We start from the raw sequence: 27,581 nt of genomic DNA, 5'->3' as shown, positions 1-27,581 counted from the left end.
CTTTTACGGACAGAAATGTAGTAAACTTTTTACCCGTAATTGACTTTGAATTTTGATCATCCGTAAACGTCAAAACAAAAAAAAATTTTTTAGATTTAAAATAATTTTATACTTACATATTAAAAATTAACAAAAAAAATATTTTTTATATTATTTTTAACGTAATGATAGTCACTCAATACAAGTGATTATATATATGATAATATCATATATAATTACATAAAGATGTAATTATATATGAAATTTTAACTTTCTATTTTAAAAGGTGTTCTAAGAATAAGACCCTTTATCTATTATCTTGAGAGTCTATTTTATATATACACATATACATACATACATATTTCAAAATTTTAACTATTAAAATGGGTCTCATATCCTGCTTGCTTACATTACATTAATTGGGGTTTTATGGCTTTATAGAATAGATGCTTGAATTTTCTGTTCTGCTATTCGAATATACATACTTATAAACTTTTAAATAATATTATGTAATATTATCATACTTATTATGGGTGTATATTCCAAGTTCTAACGATAAAGTAGACCGAGCTTAGCTCTCAAAGGTATGTATTTGTAAAATTTTGAAAAGTATTTGCATGTAGCTTTATAAAATATAAAGAAGATAAAGTCTGTATCTATATTATGTGTACCATAAGAATAGCGAACCTTGTTCTGTGTAAAATTATTAATTTTATTTCAAATCTAATATATCTGTACACATTTTAGTTTTTTAAATGAATTCGAATTATTCACACTTATTGAACAATTATTTGGTTGTTAAGTTAGTCACTGCTGTTATGGAAATCCGTAATTGACGTATTAAGTGCTGACTTCCACTTAAATAGAATATAAAAATATTTTAAAAAAAATTATTTAATCCACATAAATACTGTACATTCTACATATTTATCATATAATTATTCTTATAATGTGCTACATAATTTTAAAAATAATTCAACAAAACAAAATTTACTAAAAGAAATTTCATTATAATGAAACTAGAATTAAACTAAAATAACTTCTTGACTTAATTGCAAATTATTACTAATTTCGGAATGAACTCTAATCATGTTATTTGCATTATTAACTCTACTAGTATTATTTAAATTATCAATATTTCCATCCAATGGTTTAAATTGACATTTTTTTGCATGAGTTCTCATATTACTTGATTGTGTAAATGCTTGATTACAATTTTGATGTGGACATACATATGGTTTACAACCAGTATGATAATTTAAATGGGTTTTTAAATGATGTTTTTTGGTAAAAGCTTTTGGGCATATTGGACATGTAAATGGTTTAATACCCGAATGTAACCGATGATGCAATGTCATATTACTACGATCAGCAAACGATTTACCACATACAGAACATGTATATGGTTTTTCACCACTATGTGTTCTCATATGTTGTTTTAGTAGCATTTTCCTTGAAAATCGTTTACCGCATTCAGAACATTTATGTGGTTTTACACCAGTATGAATTCTTACATGCATATTAAATGCAACTCTTTGGTTAAATGATTTTGGACAATATGGACATTCATATTCTTTCTTATTTCGATGAATTTTCATATGACTACTTAAATATCCTTTATCATTAAATATTTTTCCACATTCAGGACATTCAGCTGCAAATTCTTTTGTACCACGATGCACCGATAAATGATATTTGTAATTACGTAATTGAGAAAATCCTTTGCCACAATCCATACATTCATAACGTGGTGATTTGTGTGTTTTAATATGAGTCTGAAATAAAAATATATTTATTGCATGTTTGTATAAGGTTGTACATACATACATATATGTTTGTATAGATCAATTTTTTTATTGTTATTATATTATATTAATACCAAATTTTTTTACCCATAATAGCAGTCAATTAGTAGTAATAAATAATATTATTAAGGAATTTTTAGAGGGTAAAAGAATGTGAAGATTTTGGAAATTGAAGTCCAATTTTTAAAGTTGTTACTGCTAATATTGTATCAATTTTTTTTACATTTTCTAAACCGCAACTCCGCAAAATATGCAACAAGTGAATTGTTGACTAAACATTGATTAAAATTTCATTTACATTGATTTGTTCAAGGAATTTCATGACGTTCATACATATATATGTACATAAATATTCCTGTTTTATTCTATGCCGTTCATATGAACATCAAATATAATTACGAGTATATGAGATATGATTATATCTCATATTATATGATTTTATAATTGATTATATGGAACTGAAATGAAATATACTGATGATTAATAGGACCATATTATACATACATATATTATTTTTAAAAAATTAAACTAATATAATTTAATTAAAATTTTAGGTTAGCTGGTAATTTTTACAAATAAATAATAATGAGAGAGTTAGAAAAAGAAGTCTGTATGGCCAATTAGGATTACATTATGGACCTGCAAATAAAATTTCTGTGTATAAACATTTCGATTTTATGCAAAAATGAAAATATGAAAGAGGTTTATTATACACGAGAAGTCATTTGAATTCAAAATAATTAACCAGTTATAAACCTTTATAGTTTTTAAAGAATTAAAATCGGTTTACCGTCGGTAATAAGCTTAGATTTGTAATGTTACGTAGTTAAATTAATGAATTACGAACAAATTTCTTAAGCAAAAATTTCGAATGCTTCAACTAAGGAATGTTTCGGATTTCGGATTGAATAATTTTGTGGAGAGAAATTAAAATATTTTGGGCTTTGGCATTAAAATACATTTCGATATGGGCCCAATAAGGAGTGAATCAGTGTTATTCACTTTCTAATTATTAATGAGTTGTTTTATATAAAAGACGATTCTGTTTGGACAGGATTTTAGGCTAGAGTTGTCTCAATAATACAAGAATAATATGAAATAGAATATTTTATAATAATCAGTATACTTTCAATTTTGAATATGTGAAATCTTTTACCTCTAATGTGCTTGAACATCCGAAAACTTTATCACATATGTGACATCTAAAACTTAATTCGTCATCGATTAATATTGGATCAGAATTATTGTATTCATCTCTTTTGATTTTATTATAATTTGATTCATTCGATTTGAATTTGTTATGTAAATTTATTTCTTTATCATTGTTATTATCAATAATTGTTGCTATTTTTAATGCTTCATTTTCCACAATTTTATCTTTTGATAAGGAATTTATTCTTAAATTTTTTTCCTCATTTGTAGTAACCATATTATTATTTTTTATTGAAATATTATTGTTAATTGATTTTATTGCATTACTGTTATTACTATGATTCATTATTAAAGGCCATACTGGTGATGATGTTGTTCCTTCTATTTTTCCTGTTTGATTTGACGACGATAATGTTAAAGTTGTATTGTTCTTTTGAATTCCATTTGATATTTTGGTATTTTGATCTTTGATAATCCCATGTATTGTATTTTGTTTATTTGATAATAGCATTGATGATGATTGTTGCTGTTGTTCAATATTAAATTGTTCTAAATTTTGAAAGAGTTGTTGTTGATATTGTTTTTGCAAATGTAAATTTTGTTGATGTTGTTTTTGTGCCAAATGAAAATGTTGTTGATGATAATAATGATAATAATAATTTTGATTTATTAAATTGGTTGTTGTTGAATTAATTGCTTTATAATAAAATTCATATGAAGATGTTGTAGAATTATTATCTTTACTATTATTGAAATTAAAATAATTACCACCATTTAATAAATTTAATCTTGGATTTTTAATTGTATTCCAATATTTAATAACTTTTGGTTTAATTATAATATCATTATTTTTATTATTATAATTGTTACCATTATTGCAACTATGATTATAATTATTATTGTTATTATGTTTATTTCGTATAGCATTATATGAATTTTGTAATTGTAATTGTTCATTAAAATATCCTTTTTGGTGTTGATTATTTTGATTATTGTAATGATATCGTTTAAGTGGTAATAAATCATTTGTTATAAAATTTTTTATTAAATAATTTGTATTATCTGATGTTTTTGATAAATCTAAAATATCATCACATTTTAAATTTTCATAATTATAATTGAAATTTCGTCCGGTTTTCGAATTTAATTGATCTTGTATTTTATAATTAAATGATAATGGAAATTGTTGTAAATTTTTATTACAATTATTTTGTAAAATTTTTTCTATACTAAAATCGGTTATTTTTTTATTATCATTATTTTCACTATTAATTTTACCGTTATAATTATTTTTATTATCATTAATACCGTTATTACACATTTTCATACCGTTAATAATTTTGTTATTTTGATTCGTTTCCATTGTTATATTTTGTTCATTTTGAATTTTTTGTAATAGAGCATGTTTTAAGCCCATATTAATATTTGTCATAATTATATTATTACAATTTAATATAATAACAAAATCCTGATATTTTAACGATAAAATTAAATTTTTTTCGATTACATTTAAAATTTTATTAATTATGATAGAATTACTCTTATTAATTATACTAAATGACCAACCGTCGGTTTCTCTTTCTATTATATTAACGTTTTATTGTATACAAAATTTAAAAATTGTTGTATACGATTCAACTTACAAATTAAGAATGATCAACTAAATAAACAAGATGCAAACAAATAAAATTTTAAAATATTTACACAAATTAATAAAACAGAAAAAAAGAAAAGAATAAACAGAGAAAATAAAAAATTAACGAATAAAATAATAAAAACAAATCTTAAATCACAAACTCTTATATAAAGGATCTTATGAGCATCTCATGTATGTATGTCTTTTTTTCTTTTTTATTTAAACAGATCAGATAGAGCACCGATATATAGAAGATTACAAGCTACTAATACTGTAAACTAATAAAAGATGTTAAAAGAGAAAAAATAAACATAACATAAAAGAAAAATCGAAAAAAAAAACTAATCATCTCCGTCACTTTGTTAAACTATTAAAAAAAAAATCTTCATTTAATTTCAAGTAGCTTTTGTAACAAGTAACAGGTTGTTTGTTTCTTTCACTTAATGACTTTGTGTTTATGAGTATGAGTGAGTGTAGAGAAAACTAAAAAGAATAAAAATATTAGAGAATAATTTTACAATCGTTTTTACATACTCGTAATATTCGTAAATTTTTTTTTAACCAGGTTTCAATTTTAAAGTATTCAAACTGATATTAACTTGAAGATTCAGTACACATGTATGGGTTTGATTATCATGAAAATATTTTGAATTTTCTTTAATTTTTTTAATATTAATTTATAAAATATATTTATGAGTATAGAGAATAGAGCGAGTGAGTAAGGAAAACTTCATATTTTTGAATTTCTCTCAAATGTTTTTCCAAATTCAATGTTGAATATTAATAACATAAAAGTAAATTTAAATACTAAATTCAATTTTTCAAAATATTGTTGGAAAAATATGGATTCACTTAGTTACGTTGGACATTTTAAGGTTTAATTTATTTGTAAGAATATTTTTTCGTTCGTATTTGAATTTCATATTATTAACTCAAGTAATCTACAAATTAATTATTCAAAACATTTGCTTCGAAAACGTAATAGCATTAGCTTGATTTCTCATGAATTCGTATCTGGGCACAGATTAAAATTATTTTAAGAGCAATTTCGGCAGTTATATTATGATAACGTTAATATACATCTCTAATATTATATTTTATCAAAATAAATTTAAATTATTAGATAGAAAGTAATTCAAATCTTACACAAATTCTTAAAATTATTAATCTCAATTTTTTAAATTGCGTTGGACAAAAATTTTTAAGTTCCTTTGAGAGTTTTCAATTTTCTTCGACATACCTTTGAAATACATGCTCATATTAACGACATCATCGATGAAGGGTTTTCAATTTTTAATAGAAAATTGCTCATATAGTTCACTTTGGTTAAGAAAATCAAAATTTTCTTAGTTTGTTCCTTGTATTTATTAACATTTTAAATTTCTAAGATCGTTTTATTAGAAAAATAAATAAATAAAATAATTTAAAAAATTTTCATCATATATTCTACAAATATGATCTAATAAAATTTTTCTCTTTCATAAAGATTAGAGCAATAATTTACGAGTAAATTATTTAAAATATTTGAAAAGTGTGCATTAAGGCAACAGAGTGTTAACTAAGAATGCCATCTACTTGGTAGATTACCTACTTTTTTTAATGTTTGTATGTGTGTTCTTCATTCCACATTTCTTTATGAGATACATTATTATAATTTAGAAATATTTTTTATAAACTTTGATTTTTAATTTATGGTATATATTTGTCCTATGTAATTTAATTTTCTTTTAAATTTTATGATGTAAGAAATTTTAAAGTTATTTTGATTACAAACTGAGATTAATGGTGATAAGAAGTGTTATTTATGTATGATCGTATATTTTTATACAATATGTATGTGAAAATTTTATATCATAGAAATAAAAAAATGAAAATACCTGAATGAAAGATATTGAAAAAATATAGAAATTAGTGTGATTTACATTAGTGTGGTATTTGGATTAATATTAAATTTTGTTGTGTTTGAAAATGTAATTGCTTCTAATTCTGATTATTTTGATCTTGTTGGTATTAATTCTCATTTTCTGGTAATTATAAATAATTTATATTTGACTGCAGTTTATATACCTATATTTTGTGTTGTCAATCATTTTTTGGTTGATTTTCTAGTCTAATCTCTACTAATTTTTCATCAACTCAATACTAATTCCCTTTCGTTCGTTATTTAAAAAATGATTATCCGATTTTTCCAAAAATGATTATCCAATCTTTCAAGTGTATTTTTTTCAGCTATTTTTTATGACTCTTTTTCATTTTGGGTAGTTTAAGTTTTGCTTGACATAAGAAATTTCACTGATATACATACATATGTTGCCTCAATATAATATTTTCGAAAAATTTTTTTGGAAAATTTTGAGATTTGTAATAATACTAATATGTAATTTTGTATGAAATTATATATTTTAAATATATTTCGAAAAAAATATAACAAGCTGCAGTTTGGTGGACAAATAATATAATTCGCCATAAAACTCCGCTTCTTCAAATTTTTACAATTTATACAAAAAGTACATTTTTTTATGACTGATTTAAATTTTTGCAGTATTAGTTTATTTCTTGTTCCTGCTCATGTACTGAGATACTATTACATATTCTTATTCTAAAAGAAACTCTTATTCAATAAAAAATTAACTAAACAGAAACAATTTTTTAATAATCAACAAAAATTCAAACTTATACCCCGTAAAACTTGCAAAAAAACTCATTTTTAATATTATAATTGCCAAAGATGTACGCACAAATCTGTATTTTATTTTCTTTATTTGAATCCTTCTTACGTTCACTAAATTGATTTCAAAAACGCATGTGCATCTGAAATTTGAGTATACCCCAAAAACTTTATACATAAAAAGAAAAAAATATTAGAAAATCGTGCAAAAGATTTTTATATTTTATTTTATCAGGCCTGTCTGACGTTATTTGACTTAAAAATTTCCTGATTAATTTCCTCTTTCCGCTCATTTTCATTCTTACCTCATGTAATTTATTACTCCTTAAAAGTTTTCAGTTGAATTTATTTGCTACTTTGATCAAATCAAAATTGAAATGACAAAAATTTTGTACAATGAAATGTAAAAACAGAAAACAAGCAAAGACGAAACAAATGAAGAAGGCATATTGAATGAAAGATCGTATAGCATCAGAAGCTGTTAAAGTTAATGACAAAATTTTAAGGTTGATATATTTAATTACGAGTTTTGATGTGCAAAATAATATATGAATAAAAAGATAAACTAAATTTTTAATTATATTGGGTATAGAGTTGAAATTTATTTTATCAAAGGATAGTAGCTTTATATAAAACAAAAATATTTGTTAAATTCCATTTTGTTTTTATTATTACTGCTTTTTTTTTTAAATTATTTTATTGTTATTAGATTATTACTTTTTCGTTTTATAATATCTTTATTTAAATTTAAACAGATTTTGTACGTGATTTAGTTTTATTAAACTTGTTTTGCGATCGAGCGCACATAATGCTCTTAAATGAACGTACACATTATTTTACATATACATACAAGTTTGTGCATACAGACTGTATTTTTAAAATGAAACTTATGAGAAATTTTCTTTAATTTCACTAAAATTTTGTCTTTTTATAAATTTAATTTTTTATGTACTTTTATTTTGATTAATAGGATCATAAGTTTTTTTTTTCATTTACTTAATGAAATTTAACGAAAATACTTAACTTTGAGACGATAACGGTAAAGAAGAAGTTTTGAAATTGTAATTTACAAGAAAATTTTTTTTTTAATTAAACCATTGCAAGATCATAAGTGTTTTGTGCTAAATAGAATTTTAATTTTTTCTTTTTAGATTTTGAATATTTACAAGTTACTCAAAATGGACCAAATTTTAAGTAGAAAATAAATTTATTCTGTTTAACTCAAAAAGGGGACATCTGACATCAAATTATCATTTCTGATAATTTGTGAGAAAATTATTGAGCTCATAAAATCTTGGAATCTGGAAAGAATGTATATACTCGTATGTAGTAAAAAATGTTTGATGTGAGATGTATATGATCGGCAATACTGTATATAACCGAAACTATATTTATACATGGACTTGTAAATTTACTGGTATTAGTCTGGCCAAAACGTTCAGGCTAGTGAAGGATGAAAATGCAAAACAAGAGCTTGGAACCCTTTCATAACATATCATAGCAGCAACATATTTTCCAAAAATAGATTCACAGAATAATATTCTGAATTTAAAACAGTTCTATTCCAATTATTATTATTGATTGCAAAAGAAAAATAGAATTCAGACCAAGTAAAACCTTAAAAACTTCATATACAAATCAAACGTTTCAAACTTTAGGAGCCTTCCCTGTCCAATTCTTGCTTTCACGCTATTGATAACTACTAAAGCTTGGCCTTAGTAATTGCTTGAATTTCGATTTGCGTTTACGGTTTTCCTACCCTTAAACTTTAAAACATCACCAGCTATAATGTGTTTTTTTTTAATTTCCTGAATTTTCTAAATTGTTCTGGTATTTAGTTGTTCATTGTATAAAAACATAAAAATTTATTTAATTAAAAAAAAGAATTATTTAATTTGTACTTTTTGTTTTGAAAAAAAATTTTAATGTGTAAAACATTTCCTATAATTGACCAATGGCCATGTTGAACATCACCTCAATAACAAAAAAAAATTTTAAATTTTTAATTACAAATTAACATTTTTTTTATGGGTTTTATTTTCATTATAATTTTTTTTTTATTGTATTTGAACTCCAACTCTTAACGCTCCTTTAAAGTTTACATTTAAGCTAAGTTTAATATTAACTCGATTATTATTATTATTATTTACTTAAGCATACCACTACATAAGCACAATTTACACTTAATATTCCCAAACACTTACATACTCTAACATTTATGTATAATTTTTTTTTTAATTTTAGTATCTTTCGTTTCGTTTTCACAGTTTTCTGATTGGTTGTTCAAAAATTTGTTTTTTTGAATTAATGTGATTTAAAATTTTTATTTGTATTTGAAAGTGTTGTTAAAAATCATATTTCCGCATTAGTATTCAGAAATTAAATTTCTATTTATAATATTAAATCTGTTTTCGTAGCACATTGAGTTATGTAAAAGGTTTAATGTTCACAATTTTTGGTTATATTTTTAATCACATACTACAATCAGATCTCATAGGATTTTCTCCTATGAGTCGACTTTGCACAAATATATGGTATTGAAGTGCTACCGTGTATTACTGCTCATACTTGAATTTATATGATTTTTAATTTTTAACCCAAGTAGCCAATAATTTTTTTATAGTAATTATTTGCCAGTGTCTCCAACTTAGTTTAATATCTTATTCATTTTTTAACATTTCACTTAACAGTAATCGTTTCTTTTTCTAATTTCAGCCTTTATGGATGTTTAAAGAATTTGGAACAACAGCAATTTATTAGGATCGTTTGTCCCTCAACAGACACAAATTGAGGGACACGAGTTAAGCCCTACGAATACGACGATTTTTATTGGAAATTAATTAAAAATGTTTATTGGAAGTATTATATAAAAAAATTTTGGTGAATCGTCAGATTGCTGTTTAGAAAGTTTTATTGGAAAAATGATTTTGTATTGCCACTCGTTTCGATAAAAGTAATTGAACTAAAGTCTATGAACTGTTAAGATGTGCTATTTACTTACGATGCCTGCATTAATTGGCAGGAGTAATTTTTTCTAATATTCTTCTTGTTATCCCACATTTTTGTAGTGGGATTTATGAATAAACCGATTTCGTTGGTAATTATTTTTTGCAGTCATAATTTTTTTTTTGTAATCTGATTTAACTTTTAACAAAAATTTTTTTCTTCTATTAATTTCAAATTTTCTTTTAAATTTTAGAAATTCCCCGGAATTAAAATGAAAACTACAAAAATACTACAAACAGATCATCTTAAATTTGAGGGAAAAAAAAGAAGTATACAGATGTAGATAATATTAAAATCTTTTCGGAGTTGTTAAAAGCTAAATTAAGAGAAAAGAAAAAGAGTCAAAAATCAGAGATAACGAAAAATATGGTTATGAAAAAACGATTATGATTGTTACAATCTTATTAAATTAAATGGCGACTGTTAAAAAAGTAATAATGGGAGTTAACAGTATTACTAAATGCGAATTATAAAGAAAAAATTTAATAATTTTATTTAATAGGTAATTAAAGTGTTAAAAATGCTCATTTAAGAATATTGGAAACATTTTAGGTTACACAGAAAGTATGAAGTTTTAGATATGAGCTGAAGAAAATAAATTTGACAACTAAAATTTTTGGTAGCGACGCCCATTTTAATTTTATTTCCATAAAATCTTTACTATGTTTGTCCAAATTTAAATCTTTATTTTAGGAGCAATAAATGATAAACTTTGAAGCTCAAGTTTCAAAGGACCATCTGTTAAATTCCATTTTAATTGAAAATAACATTTAACAGCTTTTAAATTTTTTAACATTTAAATTTAATTGTATGGTTTAATTAATTTTGTAAATGTAACGATTATGTAACATGAAGAAGTTTATGATTTGAATTAGACTTATCTGTACTAGAGTTTAAAAATTTTAGACAAATAAATAGCAAAAATACCTGTATCAGAACTTTAGTTCTGAATATTTTTTTCTTTTGTGGAAAACGTTTAATTGTCTAGCTGAACATTATTTTAAAAGCTAGTGTTTTCTGTATGATTTTTCCAAAATAAGATAATTTAATTTTCAACAATATCTATAGTAAGAATTCCCTTAGAATTTCTTGTTTTGTTAAGCAATTATTATTAATCTTACGCGATATTACTATATGATGGATTTATAAATTATTATAAAATTTAATATTTATTTAAAGTATAGAATTTATTTGAAAATATTTAAAAAAAAATAAAATTTAATATGTATAAAATATTTTAAGGAAAGATTAAAGGACAAATTTAAGTAAATAAATTATCTTACATACTTACATATAATATTACTAATCATCATATTTCACAAAATGAATCATTCTTTATTAACATTCATAGTTCTGGATTTTAATTTATAATAATTCTCTTTGAAATCTTGTTGTAAAAACATTACTTGATATTCAACCATCCCATAAAAACTGATTACAAGTTGCAATTAGAAATTATTATGTATTATTTGTTTCTTTTATTTTTATTAATTTTAAAAAGACTGGTATGAACAGCATCTAACCGAATCTTAAATATGTGAATTATTAAGAGTTTAATAATATTCAATAAATAATGTTGTAAATTCGAGAATTAGGAAAGTCAGATTTTGGAAGTGGTTTTTAAATTTTTGAACATAAAAATTTTTGTCAAGCAAATCAAATTGACATACAATTAAAATTTCGGATTTTAATAACAGATATAAAATATTGGTTGAAATTAAAAAATCAAGGCTGCGATTGTGTCGCAATATAATTAATATAGGAGGATATGTTAGAATAAAGTTTTAGCTATGTCTTCTAAAATAAAAATTAATATGAAAACAATACTTTCATTATTTGTATTCAGTGGTATCGGTAAAATGGGCAATTAAAATCCACAGGAATATGAAATATAATATGCCTTTGAATATCACTTACTTAATACAAGGAATTAAATAAAAATATTTGCAAGCATTAATCCTGCAGTTTCGCATATTTTTGAATTTTTTTTTTTTTTTGCAAAAATAAAAAGGTTAAAATAAAATTAAGAAAGAAAAAAAAATGTAGAAACATTTAATAAAAACAAAAAGAATGTGCTTCCCAAGAGGCCGCTTACTGCCTTCTCCTTACTGTAATTCACATTTATTTTAAAATGAAAACAAATAAATTAAAAGTGTGTATAAATGATACCTCCTGTTGAATTATGATGGGAGCATAAAATGTTCGTTGACATCAATACATAATAACAACCGTTTTACTCTTAACTCTTTTTATACATACATATTGTTATACATATAAGTAGTAAATATTCATATATGAAACATTTTGTCATTATTACAAAAAATTTAAATAAAATAGTATAAATGAGAAAAAGGTTACCAATATGAACTGTTCTAAATATTAATTTAAGTTTTATGGTTATAAAATGTAAATACCATATGATATAACTCCAAAATTCGAAAACATAAAGTTATTTCGAGTTTGTGAACAAAATTTTATTTAAGTTTAGGGAATAAGTAATGTATGGTCGTTTCCTAGTATATCAAATACGTTTCTTTAAAGACTGATTAAAGATTAAGTGATTTTTATGTATAACAAAATGAATGACAATGAAAACATTTTAATTTTGAAATTTTAAATTTTCTACTATATTAAAATAATTTTTAAAAATGTCAACCGCGAAAATTGCTTTATTGTAGGTGATTGTCATTTACAAAATCAAGCGAATGACGTAATTATTAACATGATCGTCAAATCTTTTACATACTATAGGAAACGGCCTATGTTAGTTTACAAATAATTAAGAATATTAATTAAAAGTATCCATTATATAGGTTTATTGTCTAAAAATGTAATGTCCAAATATAGTTTACCAATAACGATAAATAATGAGTTGTTAAAAAAAAGGATAAATTTAATTTAGCTCGTAAGAAATTATTAAATTTTATGCAGCAGAAATAGTCCTTGGATCAGTTTAAGTTTTAATATAAAATCCAGTTTACTTTTGAACTTATACAAAAAAATATCATTAATCTCATGGGTATATTGCAAATTTATTTCAAATTTTTTAAATTGTATTTAGAAATATTGATGATTTCGTTCGAACTACTAAGTTTTGTCCAAGATTCATATTACACGAGTTTGTATATCTCTCATAATTACAGAGTTATTATTCTATTATTATTTATTATTCTAATAGCTGAAATATTAAGTTCTTTTAAGTTTTTTAGATAAAGACCTTTTGAATACTTGAATACTCACAAAATTATTGCTCCGCAAGATTGTTATTTTTTATCTTACATTTTAATTTTATGTTTTAGTACACATTTTTGTGTTCTTCAATTTTCGAGATTTTAGTTTTTCGACTCTCTTTAATTAGATACTTTTTCTCTTAACCATATACATATCCACTTGTATATTGTATTTTACTTATCTTTTATACTCATTAACTTATATTATATGAGATGAGAAATGAAAAAAAAGGAAGAGAGATGAAAAAGAAAAGGAAAACTAAAAGAAAAGAGAACAACAAAGAAAGTTATGAATACACTTAAGATTCTAAAAACAAATAAAAATAATTCAAAATAAATTAAAAATAGATGACAAGATAACACTTTAGCTAATTCTTCTTTAATGATTAATTGAGACCACCTTCTGTCAACCAATTAAGTGTGAAAATTACCTGATGATGGGCTTTTATTGTTTTTCTTTTGTTCTTTTTTCTTTTGTTATTGTATACTCCTTTCTCTTTTATTGTATAAATATTTTCCTCTTTTCTAATCTATTGTTTTATGCCGTCCTTATGCTTAATACCTTTTCATTATTTCGTTTTTATAAATTGAAGCTTTTTCGAAGATTCTGTTTTTGGTTTTTAGTGTATAAGACTAAAAATACTAAAAAAAGTTTCATTTAAGTATGATGAAAGGAGAAATAATATTCTCAAAGATGCTAACCATTCCATCTGCTTTAAAAATACAAAAAAAAAATAAAAACTAAAAATTAATGTCAAATTGGTGATTTTCCAGTAAAATCAAGTGATATGGTCGCAAAATGTGTTTATTATGTAAATTTAATTACTGATTTATTCATTTTTTTTTAAATTATAGTTTCTCTTCAAAACAAAAATAATAAGAATGTATATATAGTTTTTTATTTTTATAATTTTTTCTTGAATTTTAAATTAATTTTCGGGAAAAAATTTTGGAGATTAATGAGATTTGATAAAGTATGCTTCAAACATTTTTCTTTATTTTAAATGGTTTTGACTACCGATAATTATTGTGATAACAAGCTTAAATGATTGTGTATCACAGTTGCTTGCATTCAAAATTGATTAGTTGGAAATTGATGCTCTCTATTTTTAATTTTTATATTTATTATAAAATTTTTCTTAAAAAATAATTCTTTTTCTGAAATGATTATAGTTAAAAGTGTCAAAAGATTGTCACTGTATTATGAACTTCTTCGATTAATATAATATTAAATGATACTGTTATAAAGAGAATTACTGTTATAAAGAGAATTGTTACTTTTAAAGATAATGTTAGTTTGACACTATACCCAAATTTAGCCAAATAGAAATTCCAATCTCAATCATATGAGTGTATAATACGAGACATCAGACTTTTACTTGTTACACTCAAACTGACATAGATAAAGAGTCATATTACTCCATCTTTAAATTAAAAAGATCAAACGGAAAAGAATTTTTTCAATCGTATTTTCAAAATATTGCGATAATGTTAAAACTAGTTCAAGTATATTGGGCCACCTTAGATTTTTTGACGTTGTCCATAAAAATGCTTGGTTAGGGTTTTTATTATGATCTTCATACTATGCACCTAATAAAATTGTCATATTTTAGCCCTTTACTGCACATTTATAAAGTCTGTTATATAGAAGTCTGTTTTTGAGTAATTTTATATTAAAATATTTTCTATTTTCAGACAATTGCTTTTCCATTTCCGGACATAATATTAAACACACAATGTTCCATTTTATAGTACAATTATTTTCATTAAACAACTGGATTTAAAATTACGGATTTTTTCTCTCATTTTATACAAATGTAATGTGAAATTAATAAAAAGTAGAAAGTTTTCACTAGTGCAAGAAAACTAACTAGTGCAAGAAAAAAGCAGGCCTTTCCTCTAAAACAAGTTCCTTTCCTCTTTAAATTGCTCGTAAAAATTCCAGTAATTTATTCCAAAGTTTTAATATTTATTTTTATATTTTCTATTCTAATCCTACAATTTTTGAAATACCGACAAAATACGGTAACGTTTTTTATTCAATTTACGTTAAACCTTTATTAAACATTCCAATACATAACAATATAGAGCATTTTTATTTAATTTTTTACCTGCATATGAATACAATGAACAAAGGTACAAGAGAAAAAAAAAGGATCGTGCTGAAAAATGTTCGCTTTCGTATATTTCATTTATATATACATATACAAATGTGTTATAATTGAAGACATCCTGGGAAAAATGGGAAGTCATTAGCGCGATTTATTAAGGTTTAAATATAAAATAAAGGGAAGAACAAGTGGAATTTTTATTTTATTTTATTATTTTTTGTTTTTTTTTTTATAATAAAATTTTTTAAAATGTGTAAATACTGCTAAGCTTCATATTGTGATTGTGACGAATATTGAATGTTGGTCTCTCAATTAAATTACTGAATGATCAATTTTATTGGTACCCATAGACATACATACTATACGAGTATATATATGAAATGTGTTAATCAATAAAACAAGAATTGATTATCAATTAAAATGCCATCACGATATTTATTGGAATTTTGCTTTTCTAATAATTTGCCATATAAATAATGTTGTTAAAAATTGTACACGCGTCAAAACAATATTACGTTGTTTAAGTTTGTTGTTCCTCACCTTTGAATTGCTCTATTGAAATATTATTTTGGAATTTTTTAGGGTGTAAAGGTAGTGTAGATCAATATTTGAAAATAATTTTAAAAATTTTTTAAATAATTTTGAAGTATATTGAATAATTTTTGTTATATTTATTGCATTACATTATTGTTTTTTTTCTTTCAGGTGTTTATGGTATGATTTTACTGAACGCTAAGGTATGTAATGTTGTTGCTTAATATAATTGCTTAAATAATAATATATTTACAAATATATAATGTAATTAATTTGTTTTAAAAAATTTACGGAGTAACAATATTAAATTAATTACAATATTAATAAGTTTTGCTAAATTTTTACTTGGTATTTTATTTTGGATGATTTTGATTTTTGAAAAATGCCAATTACTTCAATTCAAAATAAATTACAAAATGAATGTTTTTATGAATGAAAGTTTTCGTTAATTTAAGCTTGCGCATTTAAAGTTACATAAATTTGAAACATGTTTTCTATCAACCATAGTTGGAGTTAGCCCTATTATGTCCTCTTTTAATTTGGAGCACTTGCAGCACTTCCACAAAGCTTTTAGCACCTTTATTCAATAGCTGTAAAATGCCACTTAAAGCTCATTAGCGTTATCTTACGAAATCAGAAAAAGCTATTTTGGAAAATTGTTTGTCTGTGTTTTATTCATTTTTTAGGTTTTTGAATGTAAGCATGATTTAAATGAAAGTATTTTCCCAAACTTGAGCTACAGAATTCAAGACACGACTGATTGAGGGTATCAACTACAGTTTTACCACAGTTGAAGTTTCGAGTAAGTTAAGCTTCTTTCCAAGCAAAATAATTCAAAAGTGTTACATAACACCTTTTAAAGGCAAGCTATCTTTTAAACTGAGTGGTTTTTTGAAAAACGGATTTTTTCATATGAATGATAAATATATAAAACTTCTGTTTATGCAATAAATCTATTTTGGTAAAAATTGTAGATGACACCTTCATTCAGTCGTGTCTTTTATTAAGAGTATGTTAGATTTTTTTTCTATTGCAGCAGTTGAAACAGTTTTTTCACACATAATTATGTTATAAAAATTAAACTCAGAAATCGTTTACTTTTCCTGATTTGCTATTTATATTGCTATTTTGACCCCCTTTTTCAACCGAAATTTGGCTCTTTCTAAATTTTACTGCTCCTAACACTCAGAGGAAGTCTAAACAAAAAATTGAATTATTGAAAATTTCCTATCGTTTTTTAATATCTTTTAGAATAGGCTCTGAGTTCTATTGATTATTCATAATAAAGAAAAAAATCTGATGTGATCAGCCCATCATCAATATTTTCTTCGAAATGGTCAAAAATGTAAAACAGGCCCGCTAAAAGGTGCAGTTCCCGAGGCCTGATATATCCTAAAAGTTGATCAACTCGTGCCACAGCCGAAATAAACTTATATGTAAAATTTCATCAAAATCGGTTCAGCCGAACCTGAGATACACGACCTGACAGATCGACAGACCGACAGGTTGCTAAAAATATTTTACTTACACTTCCCTACTATGGAGAAGTGCATTCCCACCGAAAACTCGATATGCAAAATTTGTTGCCATCACATAACCCACCTATTGTATACAAAATACGGTCGGTAAAAATGCAGATCTAGTATTGCGCAACAGAAATAATATTCGCAGTTTTAGCATTAAACATTTTATGTTTGATTATTTTCAAATTATTTTTCTACACTATCTGTTAAAATTATAGCAACATGAAAAAATGTTGGAATAACTTTGTATTATGTAAATTAATTTTTAATTCTTCATTTATTAATTATCTAACATATAATTTTCAAATCCTTTTCCTAATCATAATAATAAATTTTTTTTTTCTAATTAAAATTTTTCTAATAACATTTAGTTTTTTATTTATTATATTTAATTTAACAGAAATTATGTATTATATTGTATGATTGACATTAAAATGTTGGTAGTTTACTTTTAAATGTTGATTTTTTTTTTATTTTCTTGTACAAATAGTTTATATATAGAGAGAAGGAATTTTTCTTTTGAAATTTAACTCCTTTTAATCAGAGATAATAGCCCATTAACAAATATTTTTTATATAATTTATTATATTTTTTCTTTTCTTTAAAAAATTGTCTTATGCCGCCATTCTTCAAATTTATATATTTAATTAATTCTTGATGAAAAGAATTCATTTAATATGTTATAATAATTGGTTGTTTAATAACTCCTTATATAACACAAAGATTGTATTAAATGAAAAAAAACAAAAAAAAAGAGTTAAAATACTTTAATAATAACTACTATTATATGACATTAAATTCACCTACATAATAATAAAAATAAGACAACCGTAGATAAAAACAAAAATATTTGTAAATAAAATTTATCAAAAAAAATTTAATTTTTTTTTCATTTTACAAGTTTAAAGAGATAAAATACTTATAGAAGTGTATTGCAGCAGGTTGGTTGGTTATTCTATCATATCATCATCATAATAATCTTTAATGTACCATTTATTTTCATATAAATTGCTATTATTATTACATTTTATATAGAAAAACAAAAAAAAATAAAATATTAATAATAAAAAAAGTACGAGTACTTTAATCAAGTTGAACATTAAAAATTGTTCGGCACCATTCTTTTCTGAAGAGTGATGATGAAAAGACAACGAACCTATAAAAAAAAAAAACAAAAAAAATGTATTTATTTTACAATCTGCTCTACAACCCTCACCTTTTTACTGCTCGTGTTACATACAATAAGTAAGGTGATGTGATGGCATCAAATTTCGAATGTCGAGTTTTCGGTGGGAATTCACTTTTTCATAGCAGGGAGCGTGAATAAACTATTTTTAAAGAGATGTTGACCTGTAAGTTAGTCGGTCTTTCTATTTGTTTGTCTGTCAGTCTGTGTGTCTGTCGGTCCTATTTAAATTCGGGGTTTTGAAATCATGATTTTATAAATTTTTTGGAAAGATCATGGTACAGAACTCGAACTATTTGTTGAAATTTCTTGAAGATAGAAATATCTGAATTCTGGATGTTACCAAGACTGATTGGCGAACTTTTTAGGAAATTCGAATTTCGCAAATCGACACTCTACTAAGAGCCATATTTACATTTTTCGAGGAATGCTAATTAAAATCTTGCTAGTATCCTTAAAATTTAGTACCTCCAGCAACACTTGCACTAAACTTGACAATACACTTTGCGATCGGTTATGTGGTGATCACATCAGATATTTTTTCAATATACATATAGTATTCGAATTTTATTATATGGTCATTTTCTACTGTTATTAAAAATGCTACTGCAATGACACATTTAATATCATTTTATTGTTATAATATACTAAACTTATATTATTGTCATCTAAATAGTATTGTAGATTAAAATTTTTTTTTCGATTTTAGTTTTTTTATTTGGATGAATCAAAAAATCATTTTTCTAGTGTTTTATAATTTGTGTACTTATATAAATGATGGTGATAATGATAGTAATAATGATGATAATAATTGTGATGTAATAACAAAGACTTTGTTGCTGTACTGACGTTCTCATTTTGATTTCATATTTGTTTTTTGTTATGATTGTTTAACAAAACCTAAGTTACCTGTTGTTCAACAGTTGAAATTATGTCGTATACACAGTCATATTTAACAGAATAAATAAAATAAATGTGATGAAGTGGTATAAGTATGTTATATAGGCATAATGGTACAGGTGTACAATATTACCTTTTTACTTATTTGGTTTTGTAATATGATGAGTTTAACATTAGTAAATGTTAAATGTAGTAAGCATATGTATAACAAAAACTAAATAAATTTTTTAGCTGTTTCTGAATATTTGTTGAAAATATAAATTTATTTGATTAATTTATAAAGTATATATTTTGAAATTATTCATATATAAATGTTATGTAAAGCTAGTATTCAAAAGCAGTGTGTAGCTAAGCTTTTTTTGTTTACGCAGTCTACAAATTCTGAAACTTCTAAAGAACCTATCGTTTGAAAATAACATAAATCTCATTGTTCATGAAATTGTATCCCAATACTTTTCGCCTTTAAATTCATTGCAAAATAAATTTTAACAAGATTTCAAGACTAAAAGAAAACTTACTTTAATACCCTTCAATATCTGAATCTGCCATTTTGAAATTTTATTTTTTTTTTTGAATTTTAAATTAAAAAAGAAAAAAAAATTTTATGGGGCAGCGACAAAATTTATACTAGAGGTCTGCGTTACATATCTAACATTTCTTTATTACAGATTGAATTTTCGAACACATTTTATTGCAGCCAGTAATTTCCGAACCATCTATATTTTTAGTGCGTGTAGCATGAATTTTCGAACGTACTACAAGTTAGAACTATTCTAGAAACTTAGTTTGAAATTCGTAAAATTCTACAACTGAGATTCACAATAAGGGCGAATATTTCCTGAAATTTCACCTCTTTTTCATTTATGTTTATAAATTCTTTTGTATAATATTTTACATAACAAGCAAATATTTTTTTTAAACAATTCGCAAGTAAAACGCAAAATTTAATTCAAAATCGATTTAAAGTACCACATTTTGTTTACTATCAATGAAAACTAAGTGATGGCGTACGTACGCTATTTGATTTGGTAGTTGCGTAATAAGGGATGCCTTAAAAACTACGAAAATAATTGCAAAAACTGTTGGAAAATCAAAAATTGATTTAAAAGAAAAATAGAATAAAAATTCATATATAAATTAAAACCTTCAACAATGATTACCTTTGTTATACGATTGGAGGAAAAAAAAATATCAAAATTCACATAAAACAATTAACATTTGCTGTGATTTTTCACCACCTTTTATTATAAAATTTATTTTTTTATTTTTTCTTTTTCTAACATCGCAGCACATCCTATTTACTTAAATGTAAATTATTGGTTTTAGTTTACATAATTGTGATTCCATTCGTTATACCGAAGTTCTAATGAATCGCAACTTAAAATATGCTTTTCAACCCTTACGTTGATGGTCTTATACCAAAAATTTTTTTTACTGTCCTCAAATTAGATTTGATGCAATTCATAATAAATTTGAGAGCGAAGAAAGAAATTTGATGTCGCTAAATTTTGATTTCAGTATAAAAATTGAAGAAAGAGCTTGGAAAAAATTGATTAAGAGAGTTGAATACACTAAGAGGAAGTAAAATTTCAAATGAAAATTACTTGAACAAGGTTGGGTACATTTCCCAAGAATTTAAATAGGTATCTCCCAATTAAATTCCCTGGTACATTTTGGTTTTGTCGAATATTTTTTGGTACATCTTAAATTTATTGAGCAAACTTGTTCAATTGAAAATTAGTTAAAAAAAAAGGTATCCCAAAGTTTTGTTGAATAACATTGAAAAGTTATCATTCGTATATTTTATTTAACTATATCTATGGTGCTAGTATTCAAAGAGTGGTGAGTGTGTATAGTGAGATTTATTTTCAATAAATTGTAATGAAATCGAAAGTGTGCCATTCATTATTCAATTGTTTAACATATCGAGTTTGATTGGATATACGGGATAAAAAGAAATTTTTGTCAAAAAAGTGTTAAATTTTATTATCATGTTCAAAAACTAATAAAAATGTGACAACAGAAATGGTTAAAGGAAAAAGAAAAAAAATAAGAGTGTTAAATTTTTTTTGTCAATACGGATGTAGTGTCTACCGGTGTAATTTAGTAATTTTACAGGTGCATTATTATTTTTTTCCTTTTGTTTTCTAGACGAAAAGTATAGACCGATATTTGATAAATAATTCTATTATTTTCAATAAATAAACCATAAAACTATAAAAATGCGATTGAGGATTTAAAAATTATATTCTTAAGATTTAAGCTTTAGTGCAGCAAACCTAATCTAGGTTTGTTGATATATATATTATAACAGTTTGTTTATTAAATTTTATAGCTTGATCAATACTGTTTGATAAAATAACTTTACGAGAGAAAAATAAGCGTGCTGCTGTTTTTAGATTTTTTTAATGTTGAACTGAACACACGCACATACATATGTCATTAGAAATTTTTGTTTCATTATCGTTAAAATCCGGTATAAAATTTCTTTTACTAAGGGGAAAATAAAAAAAAATAAAGTTTTTAGATAACTTCAATTTGAACCAATAAGATTTTGTTTGTTTTTTTTGACAATAATTGAGATAATAATTGTATCACAAATTTTAGAGTAAGAGAGAGTAGTTTTAGTTAGATTAGACGAGGAATAGAGGAGAAAAAATTCATCAAAAATACGAAAATTTATACAATTAGAGGAGAAATTACGAAATCAGGAAAATTAAGTACGTACATAATACGATAAAAGCTCGCTGTACAAGCTAAGGTTTCCACTCTCCGAATTTGTAATAAGTTACTAAGAATTTAATTAACAAAAAAAAAACGTTTGGTTTTTATTTCTTTATAAATGTATAAGTGAAATATGAGTTCTCCTACAAGATCAGTGACATGCAGAGTATATTAAAACATCTTGAACAGTTAACCAAACATGTGGGTGTAGATATAAATATGGACAAATCTAAATCGATAAAAATAAACTGCACTAACGCAGCGGGTCTAGGACTTAATAGCTAACAAATAGAATTGCTACTGGATACTGTATCAAAATCCGTCAGTGAAAAGTTGCAAATATTTATCAATAGATGCCTCAGAAAAATTAGCCGAATATTCTGGTCAAAATAAGAAACGAACCCTTCTAAGTAAGAACAGGCAAGAAGCCTATCGATAGACAAATAAGAAAATGCAATTAGACTTATCGGCTGCACTCTAAAACAAGCCGCTAATAATATGAGCTTGAATTGGAACGCGCAAAGTTCAAAAAGACCCGGACGCATCGAAAAACACTTGGCGTAGACATAACAATGGGTCAAGTCAAGCAAATAGCAAAAAATAAAACAAGATAGAGATGTCAAGTGGAAGCCCTATGCTCCCAAAAGGACTAAGTAAAAAAGATACCATAGAAAATAAGTGCGTAAGTAATGTGTCAAATCAATAAAAGTTCAATACAATTATTACTTTCCTGATCCTTATGCATTCTAACATAATGAACGACAAAATTTGAGCTCGCGTGCAAAATAAAAACTATATAACCGAAATACATTTTACGAAAATTTTCAACAACTTTGTCACAAAAAATATTTTGTAAGATGTCAAAAAGATCATTAATGATCACCTGCTCTTAAAAAATAAAAGGGTATACACATAAATGGATCTACCTTAATACACAATGAAGATTCTATGATGTAAGTGAGACAAGATACCCATCTATTAAAGGGATACACACATGTTTGCGGTAATTCAAGATAATTCAACTCAAACCGTTCTTTAGTTTTATATGTGCTATATAAGCACCTGTGATATTGTGACAACTCTCCAATAAGCGGTAATTCATTCATTCATATACAATGTTCGTTATTATTGTGTGCATTTAAAAAGTGAATAATGTTAAGAACAAGTGAATATTTTGTGTTTTTTTTTTTTTGGAAAATTCTTCTTATTTAATATTCAAAAAAAAAAAATTAAACATTGTAGGTATTGCACAACATTTGTTTTTTTTTTTCATTTTCATTTTGTTGTGTAAAGAACAAACCGTTTTGTTCTCTTTTATTATGCCATTATAACTCACATTAGCGCAATTTTCTATCTTTAAATCTTAAATCGTAAATTATTTTAATGTTTCTCTTTCTTGCCTGTAAATAACTTTAATATTTTTATAAAAAATGGATGGATGGACAAACAAAAGAAGGTTAAATTTTTATAACTCTTGTATGTGCTTACATTTATTTTTTGATATGGTCTCCCTTAATATTGTGTTAATCTAAAGGTCATCATATCACATCTCAAAGAATTATTGTTAATCCCAAAAAAAAAATTATTAAAATAAAGAGAATTTCATATCTAATTTCATTTATTGCTGTTAATTAACTGACGTGCTTGAATGTTAGTTATGTGAAAAAAAAGAAACAAAATAAAAAAAAATTATTTTTTATTGCTCAATTTTTCTTCTTGCACTTGTTTAGGTAAAATTTAAAGGGATTTTGTTTTGACCTGTTTACATATAACATGAATTTTTTGACCGCTTTATATAACAAAATATTTTAAAGATTTTGAAACATAGTTTCACGTATAATTGTGAATTTTAAGGTACTAAAGTATGAATAACATTTAAAAAGTCAAAAATATTGCATTGAATGCGCTATACGTTTTATAACTAAAATGATTTTGCAGAGCAAATGCTGTTATTTTAAATATGTATGTTTATATAGGTGTCTTAAAGAAATGAAATAATTTTACGTTATTTAGAGGTTTACGTTGTTACGAATTAAACTTATTTAATTTACCACATTTTTATAAGGAAATTGTAGAAGCTTTGTAGAAGAGGAGGTCTTAACGGGGTTTAATTCATGATTAACAAGAAAATTAATTGCATTGATTGCTCCAAACCACTAGGCACTTTATCGTTTTTTTCCGAAAATTTTTAATTTTTTTCTGTAGATTAAAACTAAAAATTAATTTAAGGTTGCAAAACGTTGTCTAAGTAATATTAGAAACAAAAGGTTTTAAATTAAAAATCCCAATTAAAATTATTTTCATTTCCTTTAAGGTATAAAAAATTTCATCTTCTATAAAACATCCTAAAACTGTTATTATGAGTAACAGTTACATCAATTTGCTGTTACTGAGAAGAAAGAAACTGTCATATCAAACAAACGACAATTAAACGGTAAAACTGTAGTGTCACGTACGTAGTAATTTAACTAACTTGAAAAAAATTATGTATACGCTCATTTGTATATATATATATATATACATTTATGTATATGTTATGAATGCAATCATTTAAAAACTTTATATAGAAAAAGTGCCGCCCGGAATTGGGATTAAATAATAATGATATTTGTATACATTAAATTGTAATAAATGATGACATCCTTTAAAAAAATTGAAGATTTACAATAAAAAAAAAAATTTATAGAAAATTATAGAAATATTTTGATTGAGGTGTAGTTTATACAGAACAATGTACATACTGAAATCGTTCTCTATAGGGCATGTATAGAAAGTTGTAGCTACACATGCGTACAATTAATTTTATATGTGGAACTTCTATGACAATTAAACTTTTCAATCTACTATATTCAACTATAGAACTAAACAGATACACGAGTAAATCGTAAAAATATTTTTAAAATTTTACAATGTTATAAGTGAGAAAAAATGAATTGTAACCGTTATGTTATGTTCAATCATTTGAGCCAAATAAAAAGAAGTAAAATGTTCTCCATAACAAAGTTTATAATATGTATATGTATATACTTTTCAAATTCACTGGGGTGTAGCTGTAAAGTATATTAACATATTATTTTTATAAGAACACTGTTTAAGGTTTTTCAATGCTGATAAATCGAAGAGAGCTTTTAAATATTCTGTAGATTGTTGAATTTCTTGATTACATTACACGCGGTAGATTGCTGCGAAGCAAATCTTGAAGAAAAACAGAAATTGACCAAGCAAGTACAAATTAATCAAAATTTAAACTTTTTGCGCCGTACATGTATAGAAAACGCAATTTCATAAATTAAACATAGATCCGGATGTTTTATGATTTCGGTTTCAGCTGGTTCACACATAAGATGAAGCAGTGGGGCTCATTTAAGTTAAGCTAATTATGATAGTACAAAATGGATTTTATGTTGAGTCTTGCCTCATTTAAAAATACAATTTTTATTGCATTTATTTTTATTGAAAGTAAATTAATTTGATAAAGCATTACATACCTATATAAATACAAAGCAAGATTCTCCGCATACAAAGCAAGATTCTCCACAAAAAAATAATTGTATAACGACTTGGAAAACATCTTGAATTCTTTTCAAAATTTCTGTTCAATTAATATTATCACATTATTCATTAATCCTCATTTCATATAAGGACATTGAATAATATGAATATTTTTAACAATTTAACGAGAGATATTAAAATAATTTATGTAATAAAAATAAAATCGCCAAAGATCACAAGACCAAATGTTCTTAAAGTTTCCAGTTCTGACTGTGATGGATCTTGTTAGTTAAAACTACTAAAGCAGTGCTTCCAACAGAACTCAAGCATAATCTTAATAATGTCTCTACTCTTTTAATAATAAGTTCTCTACTAATTGAGATTATGACTATAAAAGCAGAAAAAAATTTTATGCTGCCGATTTGACAGAAGATCTTTTGGAGTTCTGTCGACAAAAACGGAGTGCTTTTCGCAGCAAGCTATACAAAAAAATGCTAGCGTTGCAGATCATTGTTAAAACTACAAACGCGAATTCAACCATTTTGCAACTTCAAAAATGATATACGCAAACGGTATATGCTATATAGCGCTTTTCTATGAAATTATTTATAATTTATAAAATTTTAACAATTTTGAAATGATAGAGTTTAGTTTAGCACTAGGCCAGCAGAAGGCACATCGGCGTCCCTTTATAGCTCTCACCAGCCCCCTAAATACCTTGAAAAAGCCCAGAAAATCACTTAGAACACCTCTGAGAGCTTCTCCAATCCGTCGAACCGATATCCTCCCGAAAAGCGCTCCCTGCTCCGCAAAAGAGTAGGGCATTCGGACAGGACATGATGCACATCCTCCATCACCGCAACGTCTTGGCATTCTCGGCAAGTATTCGATAAGGAACTGCCCAGTCTCTTAGCTATCTTTCCCAATAAACAGTGTCCCGTCAGGATGCCCACCGCAATCCTGAGATCTCCGCTGCTCAAAGCCAGTAGCAAAACGATAGTGTTACGTTTTTTGTAATGAGACCTGAAGGTATACATTTATTTTATATTAAATATTTGATAAATACATTAAATAAAATGTTTAAATTAAAAATGGAATAAATTTGGTAACAATAGTGTATAACAATAGTTATGAATTAAGTGAATTTTTCTATTTTAAATTAATTTTTGATATTTTTTTTGTTATACATAAAAAATTTTCAATGTGGTAGCAGGTTAAAAGTGATACAAATTCAAAAATAACAAATAAAATTAAAAATTAAAAAATTTAATTACACTTTTTTTAAGGTATTTTATACGTTAACAGCAGTGATTTTAGTGAAGTATTTTAAATTACTATGATAAAACGGCTAATGATGTGCAATTAACTTCCATTTACGTGCGTTTTTTTTATGATTCTGATGAATATGAAAAAAGACTGAGATGAATAATTTTTTATTTTTTAACCTTTTTTTAAAATTTCAAAGTAATTAAAATTTTTAATTTTTTTTTTCAGTATGCTCTAATTAGTTTTATTATGCTCGTACCTTAATGATGAGAAACTGTTAAAATGGATGAAAAAGGAAACATTTTGTTTTTTCTTTCTATTTTTTCTAAGATATTTAATAAGAATATTATGAATTTGTATTTAATAAGA

At 24.7% G+C, this 27,581-nt stretch overlaps 1 protein-coding gene across 1 annotated transcript; it reads right to left on the bottom strand.

The window, feature by feature from the left end:
* Window positions 1-1,004: 1,004 nt before the first annotated feature.
* Window positions 1,005-26,819, bottom strand: LOC129606024 (zinc finger protein OZF-like). The gene is made up of 4 exons (XM_055516075.1): window positions 26,687-26,819; window positions 3,264-3,485; window positions 2,941-3,038; window positions 1,005-1,754 (listed from the first exon to the last, which is right to left on the bottom strand). Exons 1-4 carry the CDS (start codon window positions 26,817-26,819, stop codon window positions 1,005-1,007), a joined length of 1,203 nt encoding a protein of 400 aa, XP_055372050.1.
* Window positions 26,820-27,581: the final 762 nt, after the last annotated feature.

This window comes from Condylostylus longicornis, unplaced genomic scaffold, assembly GCF_029603195.1.
Source record: "Condylostylus longicornis isolate FDR11 unplaced genomic scaffold, ASM2960319v2 ptg000017l, whole genome shotgun sequence".
In the NCBI taxonomy this organism is placed as follows: Eukaryota; Metazoa; Arthropoda; class Insecta; order Diptera; family Dolichopodidae; genus Condylostylus; species Condylostylus longicornis.
This window is presented reverse-complemented; position numbering and strand designations above follow the sequence as displayed.